At 43.3% G+C, this 19,386-nt stretch overlaps 1 protein-coding gene across 1 annotated transcript in view; it reads right to left on the reverse strand.

Annotated features, from left to right (window-relative positions):
• Positions 1-2,808: 2,808 nt before the first annotated feature.
• The window catches only part of C7 (complement C7), a 32,084-nt gene continuing 15,506 nt past the window's right edge, over positions 2,809-19,386 (reverse strand). Inside the window, exons 11-18 of the mRNA XM_074995619.1 lie at positions 18,959-19,187; positions 17,583-17,754; positions 17,116-17,203; positions 15,951-16,083; positions 13,717-13,908; positions 9,730-9,826; positions 6,857-7,041; positions 2,809-4,795 (exon numbers count right to left, since the gene is read on the reverse strand). Coding sequence (XP_074851720.1) covers positions 4,608-4,795; positions 6,857-7,041; positions 9,730-9,826; positions 13,717-13,908; positions 15,951-16,083; positions 17,116-17,203; positions 17,583-17,754; positions 18,959-19,187 — 1,284 coding nt within the window. The 3' untranslated portion in view covers positions 2,809-4,607. The remainder of the gene's footprint in view (positions 4,796-6,856; positions 7,042-9,729; positions 9,827-13,716; positions 13,909-15,950; positions 16,084-17,115; positions 17,204-17,582; positions 17,755-18,958; positions 19,188-19,386) is intronic.

Below are 19,386 nucleotides of genomic sequence, written 5' to 3' on the forward strand. Positions count from 1 at the left end.
CTGAGCTCCCTGTAAAAGGGGCAAGTGACGGGGGCAGCCCCAGATCGGCTGGCCGCATCCCGGGCCCGGGCATAACCCTGCCGCAGCTCCTTGACCTTACTGCGGACGTGGTCAGGAGTGCGGGCAGGGTGACCCCGGGCAGCCAGGCCGTCGGCCAGCCGAGCGAACGCATCTGCGTTCCGCCTCTTGCTCCCCATTACCTGGAGCACCTCCTCCTCGCTCCAGAGCCCCAGCAGGTCCCGCATCTCGGCCTCCGTCCAAGAGGGGCCCCGCTGCCGCTTCCCAGACTGCGTGGCCCTCTGGCTGCCCTGGCTGCTCTGGCTGCCCTTGGGGAGGGTCCCCTGGGGGCGCTGGGGGGGGCTGCTGGGCAGCCATGGCCGGTGTCAGGGGCTGAGGGCTGTGCAGGCTCGCCACGGGTGCAGGCAGGAGCCTGCACGTTGCCTCAGCCTCCTGCAGTCAGGGCGGGGGAGGGGACCTTTAAGGGGCCGCTCCACGCGGCCACCAGTGAGCTGAGGGGCTGGAGAGAGTGTCTCTCAACCCCCCAGCTGATGGCCGCCATGGAGGACCCGGCAATTTCGACGTTGCGGGACGCGGATCGTCTACACTGTCCCTACTTCGACGTTCAACGTCGAAGTAGGGCGCTATTCCTATCTCCTCATGAGGTTAGCGACTTCGACGTCTCGCCGCCTAACGTCGAAGTTAACTTCGAAATAGCGCCCGACGCGTGTAGACGTGACGGGCGCTATTTCGAAGTTGGTGCCGCTACTTCGAAGTAGCGTGCACGTGTAGACGCAGCCCCAGAGTTCATAATCAACCGTCAGGTAACTGTCCCAGCTCAAATAGATTGAGCAGTGTCCCTCACCTCTTAGGCTCACCAGTCCAGTACTGTAACAGCCAATCTACACACCCAAACTTTCTCCGTATCCCCACTTCAAATGCCCCACTCACAACTCTGCCCAGTCCGTGCAGGCCCTGACACCTCACGCTGATGTATTCCCTCAAGGAACCTGAGGCAATGCCACCTTTGTGCTAGCCTGGCATTCTGCTTGCTCCTGCCAGCTGCCCGCCGGTCGCTCCTGCTGGCCAGCTGCTGCTTCTCCTACTCGCTGCCCACCAGTCACCCCACCAGCTGCCCACTGCTTCTACTGTCCTCCCGCTGGTCACACCTGCCAGCCACCCACTACTTCTGCTACCGGTCGGCCGCCAGTTAGCCAATGCGTCTCCTACCGCCCGTCCACCAGTTGCTCCTGCCAGCCGCCTGCTCTTTCTCCTACCGGCCGGCTGCCAGTCACTCCTGCTGGTCACTCCTGCCGGCCACTCACTTCCATCGTGTGGATTTTGCTATAGGCAAAACCCTGTGATTCCAGCTCTCCATAGCTTCAGCTACCACTGATTTCAGCTTATTGGTCATGTCTACATTACAAAAAACTTCAAAATGGCCATGTTAATGGCCAAATCAAAGAATGCTAATGAAGTGCTGAAATGTATATTCAGCGTCTCATTAGCATGCCGCCGGCTGCGGCACTTCGAAAGTGCCTCGGTTCACTCCCCCATGGCTCATCTACATGGGGGTCCTTTTCGAAAGGCCACTGCCAGCATCAAGATCATATGATAGGAATAAGGGGATTTCGATGTTGGCAGGGTCCTTTTGAAAAGGACCCCCGTGTAGATAAACTGTGGGCGAGTGAACTGTGGCATGCTAATGAGGCGCTGAATATTCTTTTCAGCGCCTCATTAGTATTCTTTGATTTGGCCATTAGCATGGCCATTTTGAAGTTTTTTGTAAGTGTAGATGTAGCCATAGTGGCATTCAGCTCTGGGCCTAGCCACAGCAGCTCAGTATCCACCAAGGTGGATTCTCCCAGAAGAACTATAGCCCCATCTTTAGGTCTACCTTTGAACAGTATGGGGGAGAACTAATCAAACCAGTCTTACAGCTGTATAGCCAAAAGGCTTCCAACCAGCTGGTTCAACCACTGTCCCTCTCCCACTTTGTCACCTCACAGTGCTTAGATGGAGGGAACCCTGTGTAATCCACGTCTTACTTAGCAGTGATGACTGCCCTGTACCCCCACAACAACTTCAAGTAGTGGTGAGACTCCACAATTCTTACAGGGGGTGATAGCATAAATTGTGACTTTACAACAACGCTGTTTACAATAGACAAAAACGTCATTGCTTCACCTGCTTCCATCAGGCTTTGTTTACAAGGCATTACAAACACCTTTGCATTTTCATGCAAATGATCTCTGAAGGACACATTCCCCAAATCCTTCATCAGTATTGAGTTCCTGCTGGCACATTTCTTGCCAAACTATTTAGAAAAACTGAGCATGCACAAGTCCAGTGGGACAGCCAGACTTTATGCATTCAAGGGTGCTGAGGGAACTGGCTGATGAGATTGTAGCACCTCTGAGTGAGGGATGCCAAATCTGGCCTTCTATGATTGGGATGTGGAAATCTGACAAAACTTTGCTAGCCAACAAAATAAGTTCTTGTATAAGAGCAGCTGTAGTGGCAAGTCAGATATTCAGGGGGCAAATGATAAATGTAGCAGAATTGTTCCAGGAGAAATAAGCATGTCCAGAATTTTGCTTGCTTCCGGAACTAGGACACTGCTGGGAAAATATGTGAGCTGTCAAAGCACTGAGAAGCCCACTACATAAATAAGTGTCTTCTGCTGGCTGCAGAAGTCTCATTTCCAGTACTACTACAGATGGAGCCTTTCAAGATGAGACAGGGTTTACAGAGGTCAACCACACATACAAAGAAGTCAATAGTCATTAGATAGAGAAACCACAGGAACTGTTGTGTTAGATACACATTTAATGACCAATATAAATCCATTGCTTTAAGAATGTACAGGTTTGACAGTTTCATCCCATTCATTTTATCATCCTCTAGCCTATGTCCTTGTTTCAATCTGAGTAAATATGAGGAAGGAATGAAGGGGGCATGAGTTGAATTTTCAAACATGGGCATTTAAATTGCATTTTGCTGTGTGTGTGTGTTTGTGTGTGTGTGTGTGTGTGTGTATACCTGAAAATTTGTGCTATTACATGAATAAATCAGGTAGGTGCATGTTATCCATTTGTAGAGTCTAGCTTCACTGCCTTTATTGGACAACCTCCTTTCTTAAACTATCTCCAAGAAAACTGAGGGAAGTTTTTTCTCCATTTCTATTCATAGAACACTTCAAATGGAAGGGACCTGAAGAGGTCATCAAATCTAGCCCCCTGCCCTCATGGCAGGGCTAAGCACCATTTAGAGTTTCTACCATCCCTGATAGATAGCTATCTAACCCACTCTTAACCATCTCCATTGATGGAGATTCCACAATCTCCCTAGTCAATTTATTCCAGTGTTTAACCACCCTGACAGTTAGGAAGTTTTCCTAATGTCCAACCTAAACCTCCCTTGCAGCTGCTTAATCCCATTGCTTCCTGTCCTAAACTCAGAGGCCAAGGAGAACAATTTTTCTTCCTTCTCCTTGTAGCACTCTTTTAAGTACTTGAAAACTGCTATCATGTCCATTCTCAAACTTCTCTTTTCTAAAGTAAACTAGCCCAGTTCTTTCAGTCTTCCTTTATAGCTCATGTTCTCTAGACCTTTAATCATTCTTGTTGCTCTTCTCTGGACCTTCTCCAAATAGAATCCACCTCCCCAAAGCAACCTGCAACCCATCTTGAAAAATTTTCCTTTGAAAACAGACTTTGCTAGACATTTTTCATATTTTGCAAACAAACAAATGCGTTTGGCAAGTTCTACTTAGCTGCCTCTATTTGCAAGTTTAGCTCTCAGTGAAAGTTAGAATAATGTGAATTATGGTAATATTCATATGAAACAGCTGTGTACAAGAAGTCCCAGCATATTATTTTTTTTCATTATTTTAAGCTGTCTTTATTATTAGTGCACATTGCTTTGACTTATAAATGCTTCAGGCTCAGTGATAGTACAGTGCAATGCATTCAGTGTGCTTAATTGAATAAGGCAAAATGTGAATCAAGTTATTTCATTAAAAAGGAAAATCAGATCTCTTTTTTGCATTAATGGACCGTTCTTTCCTCTGGTTTCTACACAGAGAACATATCCAGTCTAATCAGTGTATGTGGGCACTTGTGTGATTTTTTTTTTCAAATGAATTTACATGCTTTAGACATTTAAATCAATCACTCTTTATAAATAGCACCTTGGTATTTGCACGTGTAGACTATGTGTCTACAAATTGTTTCATGCGCCTCCAGAAAATGCAATGCAGGATCAAGGACAGTTTGGGAACATTTTTAACCCCGAGGGAAAGAGGATGCAGACTTACCAATCCCAAGCCAGAGGTCTGATCTTACGTTAGCCCTTATGTTAGCTTCAGAGGGACTGCTGAAGCTGAGTAAGGGCTAAGGGCATTGATTCAAAGCCTGATGAAGTTCATGGAAAAACTCTCATGGATTTCAGTGGGTTTCACATTAGGCCTGATGGTAGGTGGAATAAGGTTTTATGCACATAGGAAAAAACTCATAGGCACTTTTAAGCATGACAAACTATAGGATCTGCCTAACTATTCACATTTTGTCGTGTCCCATGATGATGGGCAAAATGAACCATGAAACACCTTATTTGCTCTGTGCATCACAGGGTCTTATGCTGACAAGAATGATGTTCTGCCCCTGGCACTTGAGAAGACCAGCTTCACATTCAGTCATAGTCCTACGGGCGGCTTTCCCAGTCACTTCAACGCAAATGCTTATTCCTCCCTCGTCGCATTGCCCAGCTTCTCGGCACACACATGTGTTGGTTTGCGCTTAAAAAAACCACACACATACCAGTATTAGTATCTAATCCCTTGCCACAAATACAGACACCTAACCAGCTCTGAGAAATTGTCCCAATAATTGAGCTCCTGGTCAAATGTTAATCAGTATTCAGGTTCAGTGGAGAAACTACAAGCACATTCAAACTCAGGTACTAATGCAACAGGAGTCATAAGTGTGTACTGGATTGTTGCTAGTCTGAACAGTTTTTAAAGTGCTTCCTGCAGATGACCCATTTGAAATTACAGCTTGAAAAGATACTAGTGGGATGTATTATTTGTCTAGTGGAAGAGAGGTTTAAAAAGCATGTAAGATGACAGGCCCTATAAGCCTGTATTTAATTTTAGTAACATAAGTATTCTCACTGGTTCTCCTTACATACATAAATAAATGTATGCATGTGCATCAGTGTTCTAAATAGCAACATATGAACAATAAGGGGTATGACATTTCTTTTCCATTTGTGTTTGTATGTTTAGATTTAATCTTCACCTATGGTCTGCTGGCCTTATTTAAGGCAGAACTTTTTTCATTGTCAACTGGTTTCATCTTTGCCTGATTTCTTCCATTTCTATTTTAACTCTTTGCCCATTTTCCATTGTTGTTTGTTGTTTTCAAACCAAGGTTTGCTAAGGATCATTGCTTGAACCCACGAGACCAGTGGTTCCCAACCTGGGGTCCATGGACCTCTGGGACCTCTGCAGGGAATCATGAAAAGACTAAAAGATAAAGAACAATGATCATAAAAATAAGTTTTCAATAAATTGCAAAGTTGCAATCTATTTTTTTAAATTAAATATCTTCCAATAAAGTTATTAATTGCTGTCTGAAAATCTGTATTGTGTGTGTTTTTTTTAAATAAAACTGGAAGGGACCTTGAGAGGTCATCAAGTCCAGTCCCCTGCCTGCACTTTGCTCCAGACCCCTAAATGGTCCCCTAAAGGATTGAGCTCATAATCCTGCCTTTAGCAGGCCAATGCTCAAACCACTGAGCTATCCCTCCCACTTCTTTTGTCAATTAGTGAAGTGTACATATTGACTAGAATTGGCTTTTCTGGGAGTCTGCAAATGGTTTGGGAGGGTAATTGGGAGTCTGCACTAGTGAAAAGGTTGGGAACTGCTGCACTAGACAAGATCGAAAGAACCAGTATGTATGTGGAGATCTCAAAGCACTTTATAAACGCTAATTCTAGTGACTCCAGATGTAACAGATGCAACAGAACTTACAGAGGACTGTCAAAGACCAGTGATAAGAATAATAAGGGGGCTGGAAGACCTTCCATTTGAGGAGAGATTGAAAAGATTGGAACTGTTTTCTTTAGAAAAGAGACAATATAATGTAAGAGTATGTGTCCCAGTATAGAGCATAGACAGAGCACTTCTATTCACCTCTTCTCCTAATGAAGGAAGAAGGGGACTTTCAATTAAACTTAAAGTCAGCAAGGAAGCACTTTTTCCACACATTGTGTAATTAGCCAATAAATTCATTGCCACAAGAACAATGAGGGAAGTGCTCAGCTGGATTCAGTGACGGTTTGGACGTGGCCTTGGATAATGACAACATCCAGTATTTATTAAGATGAGCAAGGATTTAAAAACATACACGGGGGGGGGGGAATGGTGGCCCCAGTGAAGTCTGGGACTTTTGCTGTTGACTTCAGAGGGTTGAGGGTTTTACCTCAGAGGTTCTAGAAGGGATGGCAGATATGCTCCAATTGCTACTTAATGGGATTTGGCAAGAAACTTTGCCTATGGAGAGGCCAGTCCACAATTATTTCCTGCAGGCTCTTTTTTTCCCTGGCACAAAAACTTCTGGTTGCTCTCAGAGACAGGGCCCTGAACTAGACAGCTCTTCTTCAAGAGGATAATTCCTATGTTCCCAATGCCTCTGGAAGCTAGGTAGGAATTATTATACCTAGTTTACAAATGGGTAAATGATGGCCCATCAAACCAGGAGCAGAGTCATAGCCAGTGTGCCTGGCTAAAGGCTTTCTTTTATTCACCAACAGCTTCTCCTAATTCACCCACATCAATTGCAAGGACTTGCTTACCATCACACGTTTCCCACAAATGACAGGAGCCACAAGGTTTTACAGCTGCATCAGGCATTTTGCAGTTTTCCTCACTGGTCAAAGAGTGTTCTCTCCCCATACAGTCAAGAGCATACATCTTACACACAGTTAAGGCTGTGTTTCTCTTTCTTCTCTCATCTGTGGCACACACGTCCAAGGATGGTCTGAAAGAAAAGCAGAAATCACACCATTTACATAGGCCTTATCTTGGTGTGCCTTAAAATTAAAATACGAATAACTTTGTCATATTCTGCTCTCATGTTCTTTGGTGCATCCCCAGGGATGTCAGTGAACTTACTTGTGGCTGACATCACGGTAGGTGAGATCAGAATTAGGTGTTCTCCTGTGTCTTCAGCGCAGGTATGCTGTGCCTAACTAAGACCTTTATCTGCCCTTTGACGTCTGTGTGACTTTTGACATTTATGTCAATGGGAGCCAGCTTTAACCTTTAGGCCCATCTGCGCAGAAGTATTTAGGCACCTACATCCCTGATTTAGGTATTACTGCAACCCATAAAAATCCCTGCTTGGCTGCTGCCTCATCTGCTTGAGATCTAATCTCTGTGGCTTCTACCATTTGCTAATTTAAAAAAAATGCACAGTAGAGTTACTTCATTGCCTTATTCGTTAGAGAATAACAAATTTGAGCACTTGATTTTTCAATACTTACACAAATGGATATAAAAGGCTCTTTAATTTAGCTGAGAAGAAAACAGTAAGGGGAACATAGGCAGCCAAGTTATATGGGCCTAGGGCTGGCCCCATCAAAACTTACAGTACTTGGAGAGCCCACCCCTCCACCGCAGTGACACGCATGGAACAAGTCCAGACCTTTGCATAACTGGCTGCAACATGACTGGCTTCTGCATCTGCATTGATTACACTGGATGCAATTTAATATAACATTGCACCTTGTCTGTCTCTGGTACTGAGAGAACATGCCCCCCTCTCCCCCCGGCCACCCCTGGACCACGGTACCTGAGCACCTCTTACTCCATAATGTATTTATCCGCAAAGCACCTCTGTGAGATTAGCCAGCACTATCATCTCCCCTTTCAAGATGGGAAATGAGGCACAAAGACTCAGAATCAGATTTTTTTAAAGGTATTTTAAGCATCCCAAGATCTAGTTAGGTGCCTAATGGGATTCTCAAAAGCAAGGTGCCTAGCCATATCTTTAGGTGCCTAAATACATTTTAAAATCCACCCAAAGTGATTGCCGGAGGGTAACAGTAGAAATTTGAATTTGAAACCATGCACCAGGCTATTGCCCTAATAATACAACCACCCTTTCTCATTGCACAGTGATGAATCAGACCTACAAAAACTCAGTAAGGCCCATTAATTTTCAGGCTTTCAAACTGTGCTAATTAAAGCTTGTGTTGGCTAGGTGGCGCTTTCCAAGATACCTCTATGCTTAGGAGTGCAACTTCTGTGGATGAGTCCCAATGGCTTTAAGAGATTGAAAAATCCCACCTGCCACCCTGGCTCACAAAGAATAAAACTTTCTTCTCTGACTTACTCCACCAAGTCATTAGGACTATTCATCTAATTAGTAATCACTCACCAATAAGGGGCCAGATTTACACCAGTGTTCTGCTCCCATTTAGGTATCTAAACAAGGGCTTGATTCTTAAAAAGTGCTCAGCCATCAGTGGCTCCCACTGTAATGGCCACAAAATCATAGAACACTTGAACTAGAAGGGACCTCAGGTGGTCATCAAGGCAATTCCTCTGTTCTCACAGCAGAGCCAAGTACCATTTAGCCCATCCCTGAGCAATGTCTATCTAACCTGCTCTTAAATATCTCCTGCAATTTATTCCCTTAGTGAACCACCGGGACAGTTACGATGTTTTTCCTAAAATCCCTATTTCACAGACATGGCCAGATTTCAAACACTCACCTCCAATGGTCCCTCTAATTCTTTCCATCTGCATGCAGAATTAATTTTGTTCTGTGCACCAAGGCATGTGTCAATGTGCACCACCAATAGAAACATGCTGCCACCGGTGCTGTGGGCACTCTGCTAATCTGCTGGGCAGCAACTGAATCTCTCCAGGGTGGCTGTCCAAGCACTCAGCTTACATGGAACACTGCTCACACCTGAAGTGCTCAGCTGTTATGAAAATCTTGCCCAACAGCAGGCGCAGAGCTCTTCTAAACATTCACTCCTTACTGCCTTGTGGTCCCAGGCATTCCTCTTTTTCATCAAATTTTTTTTTTAAATCAATGCTTGAGCCTTTTGGTTTCAAGCACAAGAAAACCCAGTTCAACCCATCATTTGTCCAATTTGTAAAGTGTCCAGGAGACTCAAAGCACCATGTAAATGAACAATAATATACTCAAGCCAGACTGCACATTATGAAGTGCAAAAAGGTGACCTTGAGTACTCTGCCAGTATCACAGGCTGGCTTTTTTCAGATTGCTGTGTAAATAGAAGATCAGAGTATTGTGCCTCCCCTAACTCTCCAGGCACTCAGGAAAATCACCTGTCTTATTGCACATGCTTATTGCTTGGATAATTTATGTGTCAGGGGAACTTGGCTCTTACGCTTCCTTGATCGTCTAAATATTCAGAATAATATTTTATCTTTTCTTTCCCCCATTTCACAGGTCAAGCGAAGCTGAAATTATCCCTTTACTGCCAGCCATTTACGTGCATTCCATCGCTGCTACTGCACACTGACGAGTAAGTAAGAACAGGGGATAGATTGAGCAGTAATAAAAACAAAGCACAAGGACTTTCCCTGCTATAAGTAAAGCTGTCTACTCGGTCACGGACTGAAATCCTGAGAAATTTAATTTGTCTTGAATAGAGTGAGAAAGTTATTGTCAACATCATGCTGAACTTACCCACACTCATAAGGCATTTTACACACACATTTTGATTGCTGCACTTTCTCCCATGGCTGACATTTAGGTTCTGTCAGGTGTGGGTTCATGCTGGGTACTAAAGTGAAAGAACACAGACAAAACCATTACTGCTCAGAAGAATAAAGGCTATTTAATGGTAACTGTGGAATTAGCCCCCTTGCTACATTAAAGACACCAAGTTAGTGTATTATGCCATAAAATTACAGCCTGCGTGCTCATTAAAATTATCTACTTGTATGTGGAAACAAGAGAATTTAAAAATGTAATAAACTCTATAGCAAGTGTATCTACTGAATGCTGCTCTGCCTCTGGACCTAGAGTCAGATGGGGGGACATGAGTATGTTATGTGCCTGGGGGAATAATGAACCATAGCCTATTATGCTGATAATGTTGCTTCCTTTCTTCCCCAGTCTGTTTGTATTAATCTTCTGTCTCTTGTCTTCCATGTTGGCGCTGAGTGCCTGCTCTTTTGGGCAGGGACTGTCTTGTTGTTCTGTGCTTATACAACATGTAGCATAATAGGCTCCTGCTGATCATACAAATAAGAAATAATAATAGTAATAATATGCAAGTGCTGTCTACAATCTTAAATTCTACTCCACATGCCACAGGAACTGTCTGTTTCTGCTGTACTGATCAGCACTGAATAATAGTTAGCAATGCTGGGGCATCTATATTACTGGGCTTCAGCAACATTAGGCTTCAGGGTAAAAGCTCCTCTGATGAGAATGGTGGAAGTTGAGAGTTCTGATTTTGAGGCTGCAGCCAGAGAAAATGACACAGACCAACATGTGATCCTCTACATTTGAAAACTAAAAATGAAGGCAAGAAAGGATTTTGTAGAACTCTGTCAACAAGAGTGCTGGGCGAGTGCCTCTGCCTTGAAGTGGTTTCCATCATACACAATCATTATAATTTGGTTCAGTGGTTCTCAGCACCCCCACTATAACACACTATTCCAGCATACCTGTCTAGGGACTGTGTTTGGACTGTGGTCTGCACTTCAGCTTGTTTTATAATATATTTCTGTACTCCCCTTCTGCCTGCTATATTATATTCCAAGCTTAAGACTGAAAAATGTTTTTGCTGAGTTAACATCCCTCCTGAGATTTCTCTAGCTAGGAACAGTTGGACTTTGCTAATCCTTACAAAGCTACTTTCTGCAAGAAAGGTTTAACCTGATTTGTGCTCTGGATCTTCTATCTTGTATCACAGTGTCACTAAGCAGAGTTGCAGCTTTAAAAGTAAATTTTTCATACCATTTTAGACTTACTTTAGCAAAATAGATAATAATGGACAAACTGTCAAAGATGAGGATGGAATCTAACAAGGAGAGAGAGAGCGGTAGACAGAGAATTGTAGTAGAATTTTAATTTTAGCAATAAACCTTGCCCTGACTGATTGTGAATGAGAAAATCACGCAAAAAAAAAAAATCATGCTATAGTCTCCAGTCCCAGGATCAGCCAGTCAGCCGCTCCTGTCTTTCTTTATTTTATGCTCTATAGCTAAGAAACTTAGGGTGTGTCTGTACTAGGAACTAACTTCGAAATTAGGAACTACATCAAAGTAGCCAGAAGAGACTTTGCACGCACTTTCCCTTCCTTCAAAGTCCTTACTCCATTCCTGGGAATGGAGTAGTGCCCTACTTCAAAGTAGGGTGTGTATAGACACTCAATTTCAAAGTTGCTTACTTTGAAGTAAGCAACTTCTAAGTTATTTTTGTAGTGTAGACACAGCCTTAGTTATCTAGTGACTATTCAGAAAACCCAGTTATGTGTTATGTGTCATGAAAAATAACAGAGATAGCCATTCTTCCATTTTTGATGTGTTTGATCTAGTACATGGGCTTTTTCTACTTCTGGTTGTATAACCTTCTTTTGTTAAAATTGTTATATTACTGGATAGCTCCTTCATGCTCTTCTGACCCATGTACCTGTAATTCTAGGCTTGGCCCACCCTTCTAAATGCATATAGCTGGATTGTGATTTAAAGCTGTAGTTGACTAATGAGCTGCGGAGGTTCCTGGGAACCTTTTGTTAATATAGCTGGCTTCTGAAAACCATAAAGGAGAATTACAGCTTTCCTTTTTTGGAAGAGTTCCTAGCTTTGTCCTTTCAAACAGTCAAAACATGAAGCAATGAGACCTGATGAAAGCCAGTTGCTAGAGTTGAGAAGCAAACCAGCTGGGCTGCATTTCAGCAACAGGAAGGAGTTATACTTGGGGGGTACTTCAGGAAGAGATTTTGCTATCCCGCCCCAAATCCTTAGATAGGTCCTGTTCATGATGGCATGACAGTGGAGGACAGGAACTGGTTTGGGATAGTCATAGCTGTAGGCAATAGCAAAGCCTTTCTAAGGAGAGAAGTATGATTTAATAAGCCCATGTAAGGAGAGACCTGGATGTGTTTGGGAGCCTTACCACCAGGCAACCTGCAGGGAATTCTTCAGGCAAGTGTCTGGGAAGGGATTTCCTGTAAGCTAGAGAAGGAATTTATGAGTACCTGTCCTGGCAGGCTAAAATTAACTAGACCCTAGTCAGAGGAGGCAGTGGAGAGCTAGGAAACAGTGTATAGAACTGGGAACAGACAGATGGAATTAGTCCTGAAATGGCCTGGATGAGAGAGTTTTCCTCGGTGGGTCATAGGTGATAGTTTGTGTATTCATGAGACTGTTAAGCAGACCTTAGGGGAAGAGGCACGTTTCTGGAATTCTTCCCCCCAAAAGTGGTGCAACCCTACCCAGAAAGGGCAGCAACTCCCCCGCAACAGCGAGTGCAAACAACTATTTACCAAACTTGTCCCAAAGTCCTAAAACCAGTGTCGCTTCCCTAATTTGATTTGAGTGGCCTCCTCCTGTCTCGGGCAGCTGCCACATGGCAGCCCTGCCTGTTATTGCAGGGGCCACGCCTGTTGTTCCTGTTGTTCCAATGCAGCTGCCCTTCTCTGTCACCTGCCAGCCTTCCTAAGAGTACATGGGGACATCCTGGTGCAGTACCTGGGACCAAATGGCTGCCCTGGTCTGCATGGGAGATTAGCAGAAGCTGAAGTGCTGCTGTGCTGAGTTGGAGTCCTACAGCTGCTGTATCTTGCCTCCATCCTGGCATAGCTGAATGCCCTGCCTCAGCAAGAGCCTGAAAAGCCACTACTCAGAGGAAACCTGGAGCCCCTTTCCCTTACTTCAGCTCCTGCCCCAACAACCAGAGGACCCCAATTCCTCGCCAGCTACGGGGAGACTACCAGCCATCAGGAGAAGCCTGCCTGCCTCAGTAGCCACAGCAGTCCCTTTTCCCAATGGGCCACCCAGCTCCACTACTGGAGAAGACCTGCTGCCCATCTGACCAGCCACCTCCTGCAACCTCAGACCATAGTGTGCCCTGCTGTGAAGAAGAGCTGCTAGATAGGGGGCACCCAGAGGAGACTCTGTGATGCGGTCATCATGGTGGGCTGACAGTGGTGAGGTAGAAAGATGGATACACTGGGAGCAGGGTGTCACCCACGTAACTAGCTGAGATAGGCAATGTCAGACAAACTCCACGCTGAAGTGCTGGCAGCTGCCGTGGCCTACAATGGAAAATCGTACGTGCTGACTCTGTGGGTGCAGCAGGGCTGGAAAATGTATGGAAAAAATGGTGCAATCACTCGGGGGAGAATCAGAAGCCACGCAGCTGGTTAACAGAGCACCCACAGCTAGGTTTTTACTTCTACTTGTGGTGCACATTGGCAGATGCCTCAGTGCACACAAAACAATTATTCAGCACCTGGATGAAAAAAATCTTCACATGGATGGAAAAGTTTAGAGGGACCCTTGGAAGTGACTTATCTGAAGTCACTCAGAAGGCCGGGGCAAAGCCAGGATTTGGGCCCAGATCTCCAGCCCCTTCGCTCAGCGCTCTTTCCATTAGGAAGCACTGCCTCTCTAATCACTACTAGGATCTAACGCAAACCAAATTACTGCAGTGGCTTACCTGTTCTCTTGCACTGGATATCCTTCATATTAGGAGACCACTTGAGGCTGGGCTCACAAAGAATGAGAGCTGCCCCTTCCAAGTGCATGTCGTCTGGACAGGACAGAGTCACCTTCTCTCCAATCTCATATGAAGGTTTCCTTGGCTCCCCCTTCATGCCATCTGCCAGGACTGGTAAGACACAAGCTGTTTCTAAGGAATGAAGAGAGCAAAACAAGTGTTGACACTGTAGTTTGTTCAGAAAGTGGTCACGCATTTTTTTCTCCTGTCTTAAAGTCTTTGAGTCACTTGCTCATGGTTTGAGAAAACTCAGCTTTTATTCTCCAGGAAGATCCCAACTGTGTTAGTACAGAATATTAAACTATTTGTTAAACATTAACTGTGTGCTGGAGGCTCTACCAGAGACAAAGCCAATCCCACCTCCAATGTTTACAATCTAGTCTCCACTGGGATTTCCCAGGATAAACTGCACAGGTACAAACTATGTCTTTACTCAGGGTGCATCTACACTTATGGGAAAATTGACACACTGACGGTTGATCTTCTGGAGTTTGATTTGGTGCTCCTAGTGGGGCCACACTAAACTGAATTGTCATGATGCTGCCATTCACCGTGGTACTCCTGGCAGTCATGAGGAATAAGGGAAGTCAACAGGAGAGTCTCTCCCATTGACCTCCTGCTATGGGGATGGCAGCAAAAATCACATGAATGGGAGGTCACAAAGTGGACCTTAAAGCTGGCATGAGATAGAAGAAAGATAGGATCTGGCTCTAGACCGGCTGCTCTCTACCTAGAAAGATACCAGTCTATTAAATGCACCATCTTAACAGGTGACTCACAAACAAAAAGGAACCTATTCACACTGGGCTGCAGGTGGGAGGGGAGAAGAAAATGTTGGAGACATAAGCTAACAAACATTTCTAGATAGTGTAGGTCCCATATACTCCACTGGCTGAGTTTTATACTTACTATGATGTCACAACAACTGCTGGAGAATTTTGTCATAACCCAGAGCTGCTCATCAGACCCAAGTAAGTTGTTGCATTATTATAATACACAGACAGATTTCTGAAGTATACTGACTAATAATGGGCACAAAACAGACATAAAAACACTCCTGATCCACAAACCTGTCAGCCAGCATTTTAATGGAGTGGGCCATTCTGTTAATGACCTGAAGGTTTGTGTCTTACTTGAGAGGAATTTTCACAACAGATTGGAAAGAGAGGCTGCCAAACTCTCTTTTATATTCAAATTCGATACATTAACACGTGGTTTGAACCAGGATGGGAATTTTTAGGTCATTATAGGGTTTTTTTTGCATACTTGGCTTAATCTAATTCTTGACTCTCCCCCACCTTCTGCCCCTCTACTCTCTCATTTGCTCACCTTGATAATATTTCTCTGATTTGTCAACCTTGATTACTATTTTTGGTTCTCTGAGACTTAATATTGAGTCTGTTCTAGTATGGCTATGGTCTGAAGAAATGGGTCTGTCCCATGAAAGCTCATCACCTAATAAGTTATTTTGTTAGTCTTTAAAGTGCTACTGGACTGCTTTTTTGTTTTGATAGTATATAGACTAGCACAGTTTCTCTCTGTTACAAATAATGGTAACTCTGAGTCATACGCTCAGGGCTAAATTGATCATCAAATGTGAGTTTCTTAGAAATGAATTCACCATCCACTCCAAGCTGTATTAGCTAGGAACATAGAGAGCTTTCATTTCCTAAGGAGAATTAGAAGGGATTATCCACTATATTAGGAGGATATATCTCACTCAGTTCTCTGCTGCTTCAGAAGAAGCATACGGAGCATCTCAATTCTATTTATATATTGAATAGTATTGCAATTATTTTACCTAAGATTAAAATCATAAGGGTTAGCAGTTCTCTGACTTCAAGGTAGAAACTAATCACCACATGGGGTCGGGAAGAAATTTACTCCGGCAGTATACCTTTGGCTGGTGAAATAGTGAGTTTTCTGGTTCAATTTTTGCCTTCCTTACAACTAGACCAGATGGGCCAGTTGTCCATTTTATTAGAGCAATTCCTATATCCAAAGAAAAGGTAATTTAAGTCTGATTCTAGGTGAGAATTGGAAGACTGCTTCTGGGTACATCCCTCCTCTGCCCTTTCCTCTATTTTTCAAAAATACATGTGTGGAAAGGTTTCACTGGGATTCAAAAGTCAACTTTCAATGGTACTTCGCAGCAAAAATCAATTTAAACATACTCTTGCATTGCATAGCCCCAGTGTGCCACTTTAAGCCTTCCCCACATCTAGCAACAGGATCACCAACAAGGGAGTAGCCGTCTCTGCAGGCGTAAACAACACTTTTCCCAACAGGATATGAGGACTCGGCATTCTAAAAGGGAATAAACAGGGGAAGCTTTGAATGTGAGACAGTGAATGTGGAAGACCACTAAAAATATCAAACTCTTTTTTGGTTTCTAAGAAAGCTGGCAGAATTAACGGAACAAATGCAATTCCACAGTTTGCAGGATTTCACCTTTGTGTTCGGAGATAAAATAATACATGCAGGATGATCATCACTGACTGGAAAAACAAATGGCAAAGTACACATTAGGGTCCAATCCCTCAAGCTTTATTCATGTAGTAGACCCAGTGGATTTTGGATTTTTTAACTGATTCCGAGTTAATTTGAGGAAAGGATGTTTCTTGTGCATTTCTTCAAAGCCTGCAGTATTGTTGTACATGTTAACTATTTCTCACAGCAATGGATGGCGTGCTAGGCCCCTCACCGAATGGATACGACAAAATGGCTGGTCCACGGAGCTTACAAATTTTCTTGTCACTCCCTTAGGCCCAGTCCTGCCACTGCAGGCAATTGGGCTCTTGTGCATAGGCAGAGCCCTAACTGGGCCAAAAAAAGAGAGTGTTCCAATGGTAAGAGCGCTTGAATTGGAATCAGGAGAGGTGGCTTCTATTCCTAGTTCTACTGCCAACTTGCTGTGTAAAATTGGGCAGCTCGCTTCACCTCTCTGTGCCTCTTTCCCATCCCATCCTTTGTCTATCTTCCCTATTTTAAATTTTAAACTCTTTGAAGCCTGGACTCTGTTGCTAAGTGTTTTTATACAGGGCTAGCACAGTGGGCCCTTGATCTCTGTTAGAGATTCTGAGCATTGTAGATCATAAATACAGCAGTAATGGTGGTAGGGAAGGTTACAAATAAACAGAATAAATCTTGGCTAACTTATTGTAAACTTAATCCAGGGGGAACATGCTAAAGAGATTTTTTTGCATAGCATCTTATCATGAAATGTATCAAGACTAATACAAAATCGTAAAGGAATTACTATATTACCTGCAGCTCCAAAACTGCAGCTCAAAACAGTGCATAGATTAAGCAAGAAAAATAACTTTTTTTATAACTTACTTGAACAAACCCATTTTCCAACCTCGGGGGAGGTGAGCAGAATTCTGTGGGGATTATGGACACATCAAAGCAGTGTGGTTCAATAAAACTGTAAAGTAAAAATTTTAAGAGTGTGATTATTTTTCCAAAGTTTCAGAGGGTTTTATACTGCCTTTTCCAGAGGTTTTACACTAACCTTCTCTTTTCTGGGCCAGTCAGCATTCCTTTAGGTCATGATCAAACTAAACTCATTTATCACATGTTTTTAAGAAAGAATGTGAAGACTAGAGTGGAATTAAATGTACAGGCTTCACCTTTTTTTCCAATTCCACTTCACATCATGGTCACAGCTCCTAAATTTCACTTTGTTTTAGGCTTGAACACAAAAATTTGAGGCAGTTCAACAAATGTCATTTTGAGTCAAAATTATAAATTGCCCCAGATCTCCCACTTTGAATTTGTGCTCAAGGTGTTTCCGGTCTACTTACCGAAAATGTTGCAGCTCCTCATCCTCACACTCTCTGCTTTCAACCTGTTCTCCAATGCAGGATAACCCACCACCACTAGGTGGTGGATTATTACAAGTTCGACTCCTTGATTTCCTTCCTCCTGAGCAAGGACTCCAAGAAGACCAGCAACTCCACCTTCCATTAATGACTCCTAAGTAATATTAAAGTAGACTCCACAGTATAGTAATATATAAGTAATATTATAGTAGTATATAGGTAATTCTATTGTCCAGTTGCTGGTATTTTTAAAAGCAGCAAACAACCATCAAAGCTAATAATGATCCCTAATCATTAACTTGGTGCTGAATCCAAGGTATCACAATCGTAAACCTGCTACTTATATTGCTTTTACACTGGTATAATTTTGTGGAGTCACTGCTGATTTATACAAGAATGACTCAAAAGAAATGTAACACTATATTATAGCAGGAACAAAAAAATGTAATTTTTTAATATTTAGAATGTGTTCCTATTTCATGGGATATGAAATGGCTTTGCTTTTCATTTTTGTTAATTTATTTAATAAATGTTATTGAAATGGTTCTTGATCTCTTTGATTTGCCTACATAGCAAAAACAATAATCGTGAAACTCCGTTTGTCCTGGGAAAATTGGCACAATATTAATCATCGGTACACTTTGAATACAAATTTTTATTCAAATTTAGATTAGTTAAAATAAGCCCTGGCAAGCTATTACTGATTTCTGTGCTCTTACACCCTTCCTGCATACACACTCCTCTCACAGATCTAATTCCCTCATAGAATTCCCCCTAGAACAGTTGTTCCCTTTTCTCATTAGCGGCATTGCATGCTTCACAGGACACAAGTAATATGTAGAAGCCTACGCTGCTGGTGAATTTGAAGAAAAGCAGATCGATCTAGTAGACTGAGCGCTATATTTTGAGCCATGAGTTCTAATCCCGAGTTTGAGTTTATCCTCAAGCAAACCATCATGGCCATCACTTTCAAGCTAGATGCCTACAGTTAGGCACTTAAATGAGACGACTGACTTTCAGGAGAGATGCATGGAAGACCCTGAAACCCCACATTTTTGGTTCCAACCTGGGCCCCAAGAAAAGTTAATCTGATCTCGGGGAAACCCTGAACCTCAGTCCCACCTTCTCCACCTTGCTGCTGTTGGTGCTGCAGCATGAGGAGGGATGAGGTGTCTCAGTTAGGGGCAACATCAGTGAGGATGGTGGTGTTTTTGCTTTTTTTTTTTGTTTGTTTTTTTTGGCTTCTCACTTTTATATGGTTCTTGACTGAATTTTCTGTGGGTCAGTGACCCCTGACTCAAAATGGTTCCTCGCCCCTAGTTGAAGCATATGAAATCTCAAAACAAACAAATGTTTACCTGGTTGGTCTTGTACAAGAGTTCCTTGCTCACAAGCGGCTCCAAACGTATAAGGTTTGCAGAAACACAGGCACTGACTTTCTACTATGGCAGGTTCACCACCATTTTGACAAGGTCGACATTTGCAGGGATCATTTTCACTCAGATACTCTTCAATGGCTAGTTTCAGGTAATGCTTTTTAACGGAGGCACAGGTTACTTCTTTTACCAGCTCATACAATGGTGTTAACTAAATGCATAAACAGATACAGCTTAAATTTAAAAGCCACGTATTTTAAGCATGTAGCAGTTCAATCTCATGTAGCTCATGCACTTGGTGGATGAGGCCTAACCTGATCCTTCCAAAGACAATAAAAGAGATTTCCCTCTTTGCAGAATTGTCCACACAGTCAAAGCCAAATCTGTGCAACACTTGTTAAAGTCACTAG

The sequence above is a fragment of the Carettochelys insculpta genome, chromosome 5 (genome assembly GCF_033958435.1).
Source record: "Carettochelys insculpta isolate YL-2023 chromosome 5, ASM3395843v1, whole genome shotgun sequence".
Taxonomy (NCBI): Eukaryota; Metazoa; Chordata; order Testudines; family Carettochelyidae; genus Carettochelys; species Carettochelys insculpta.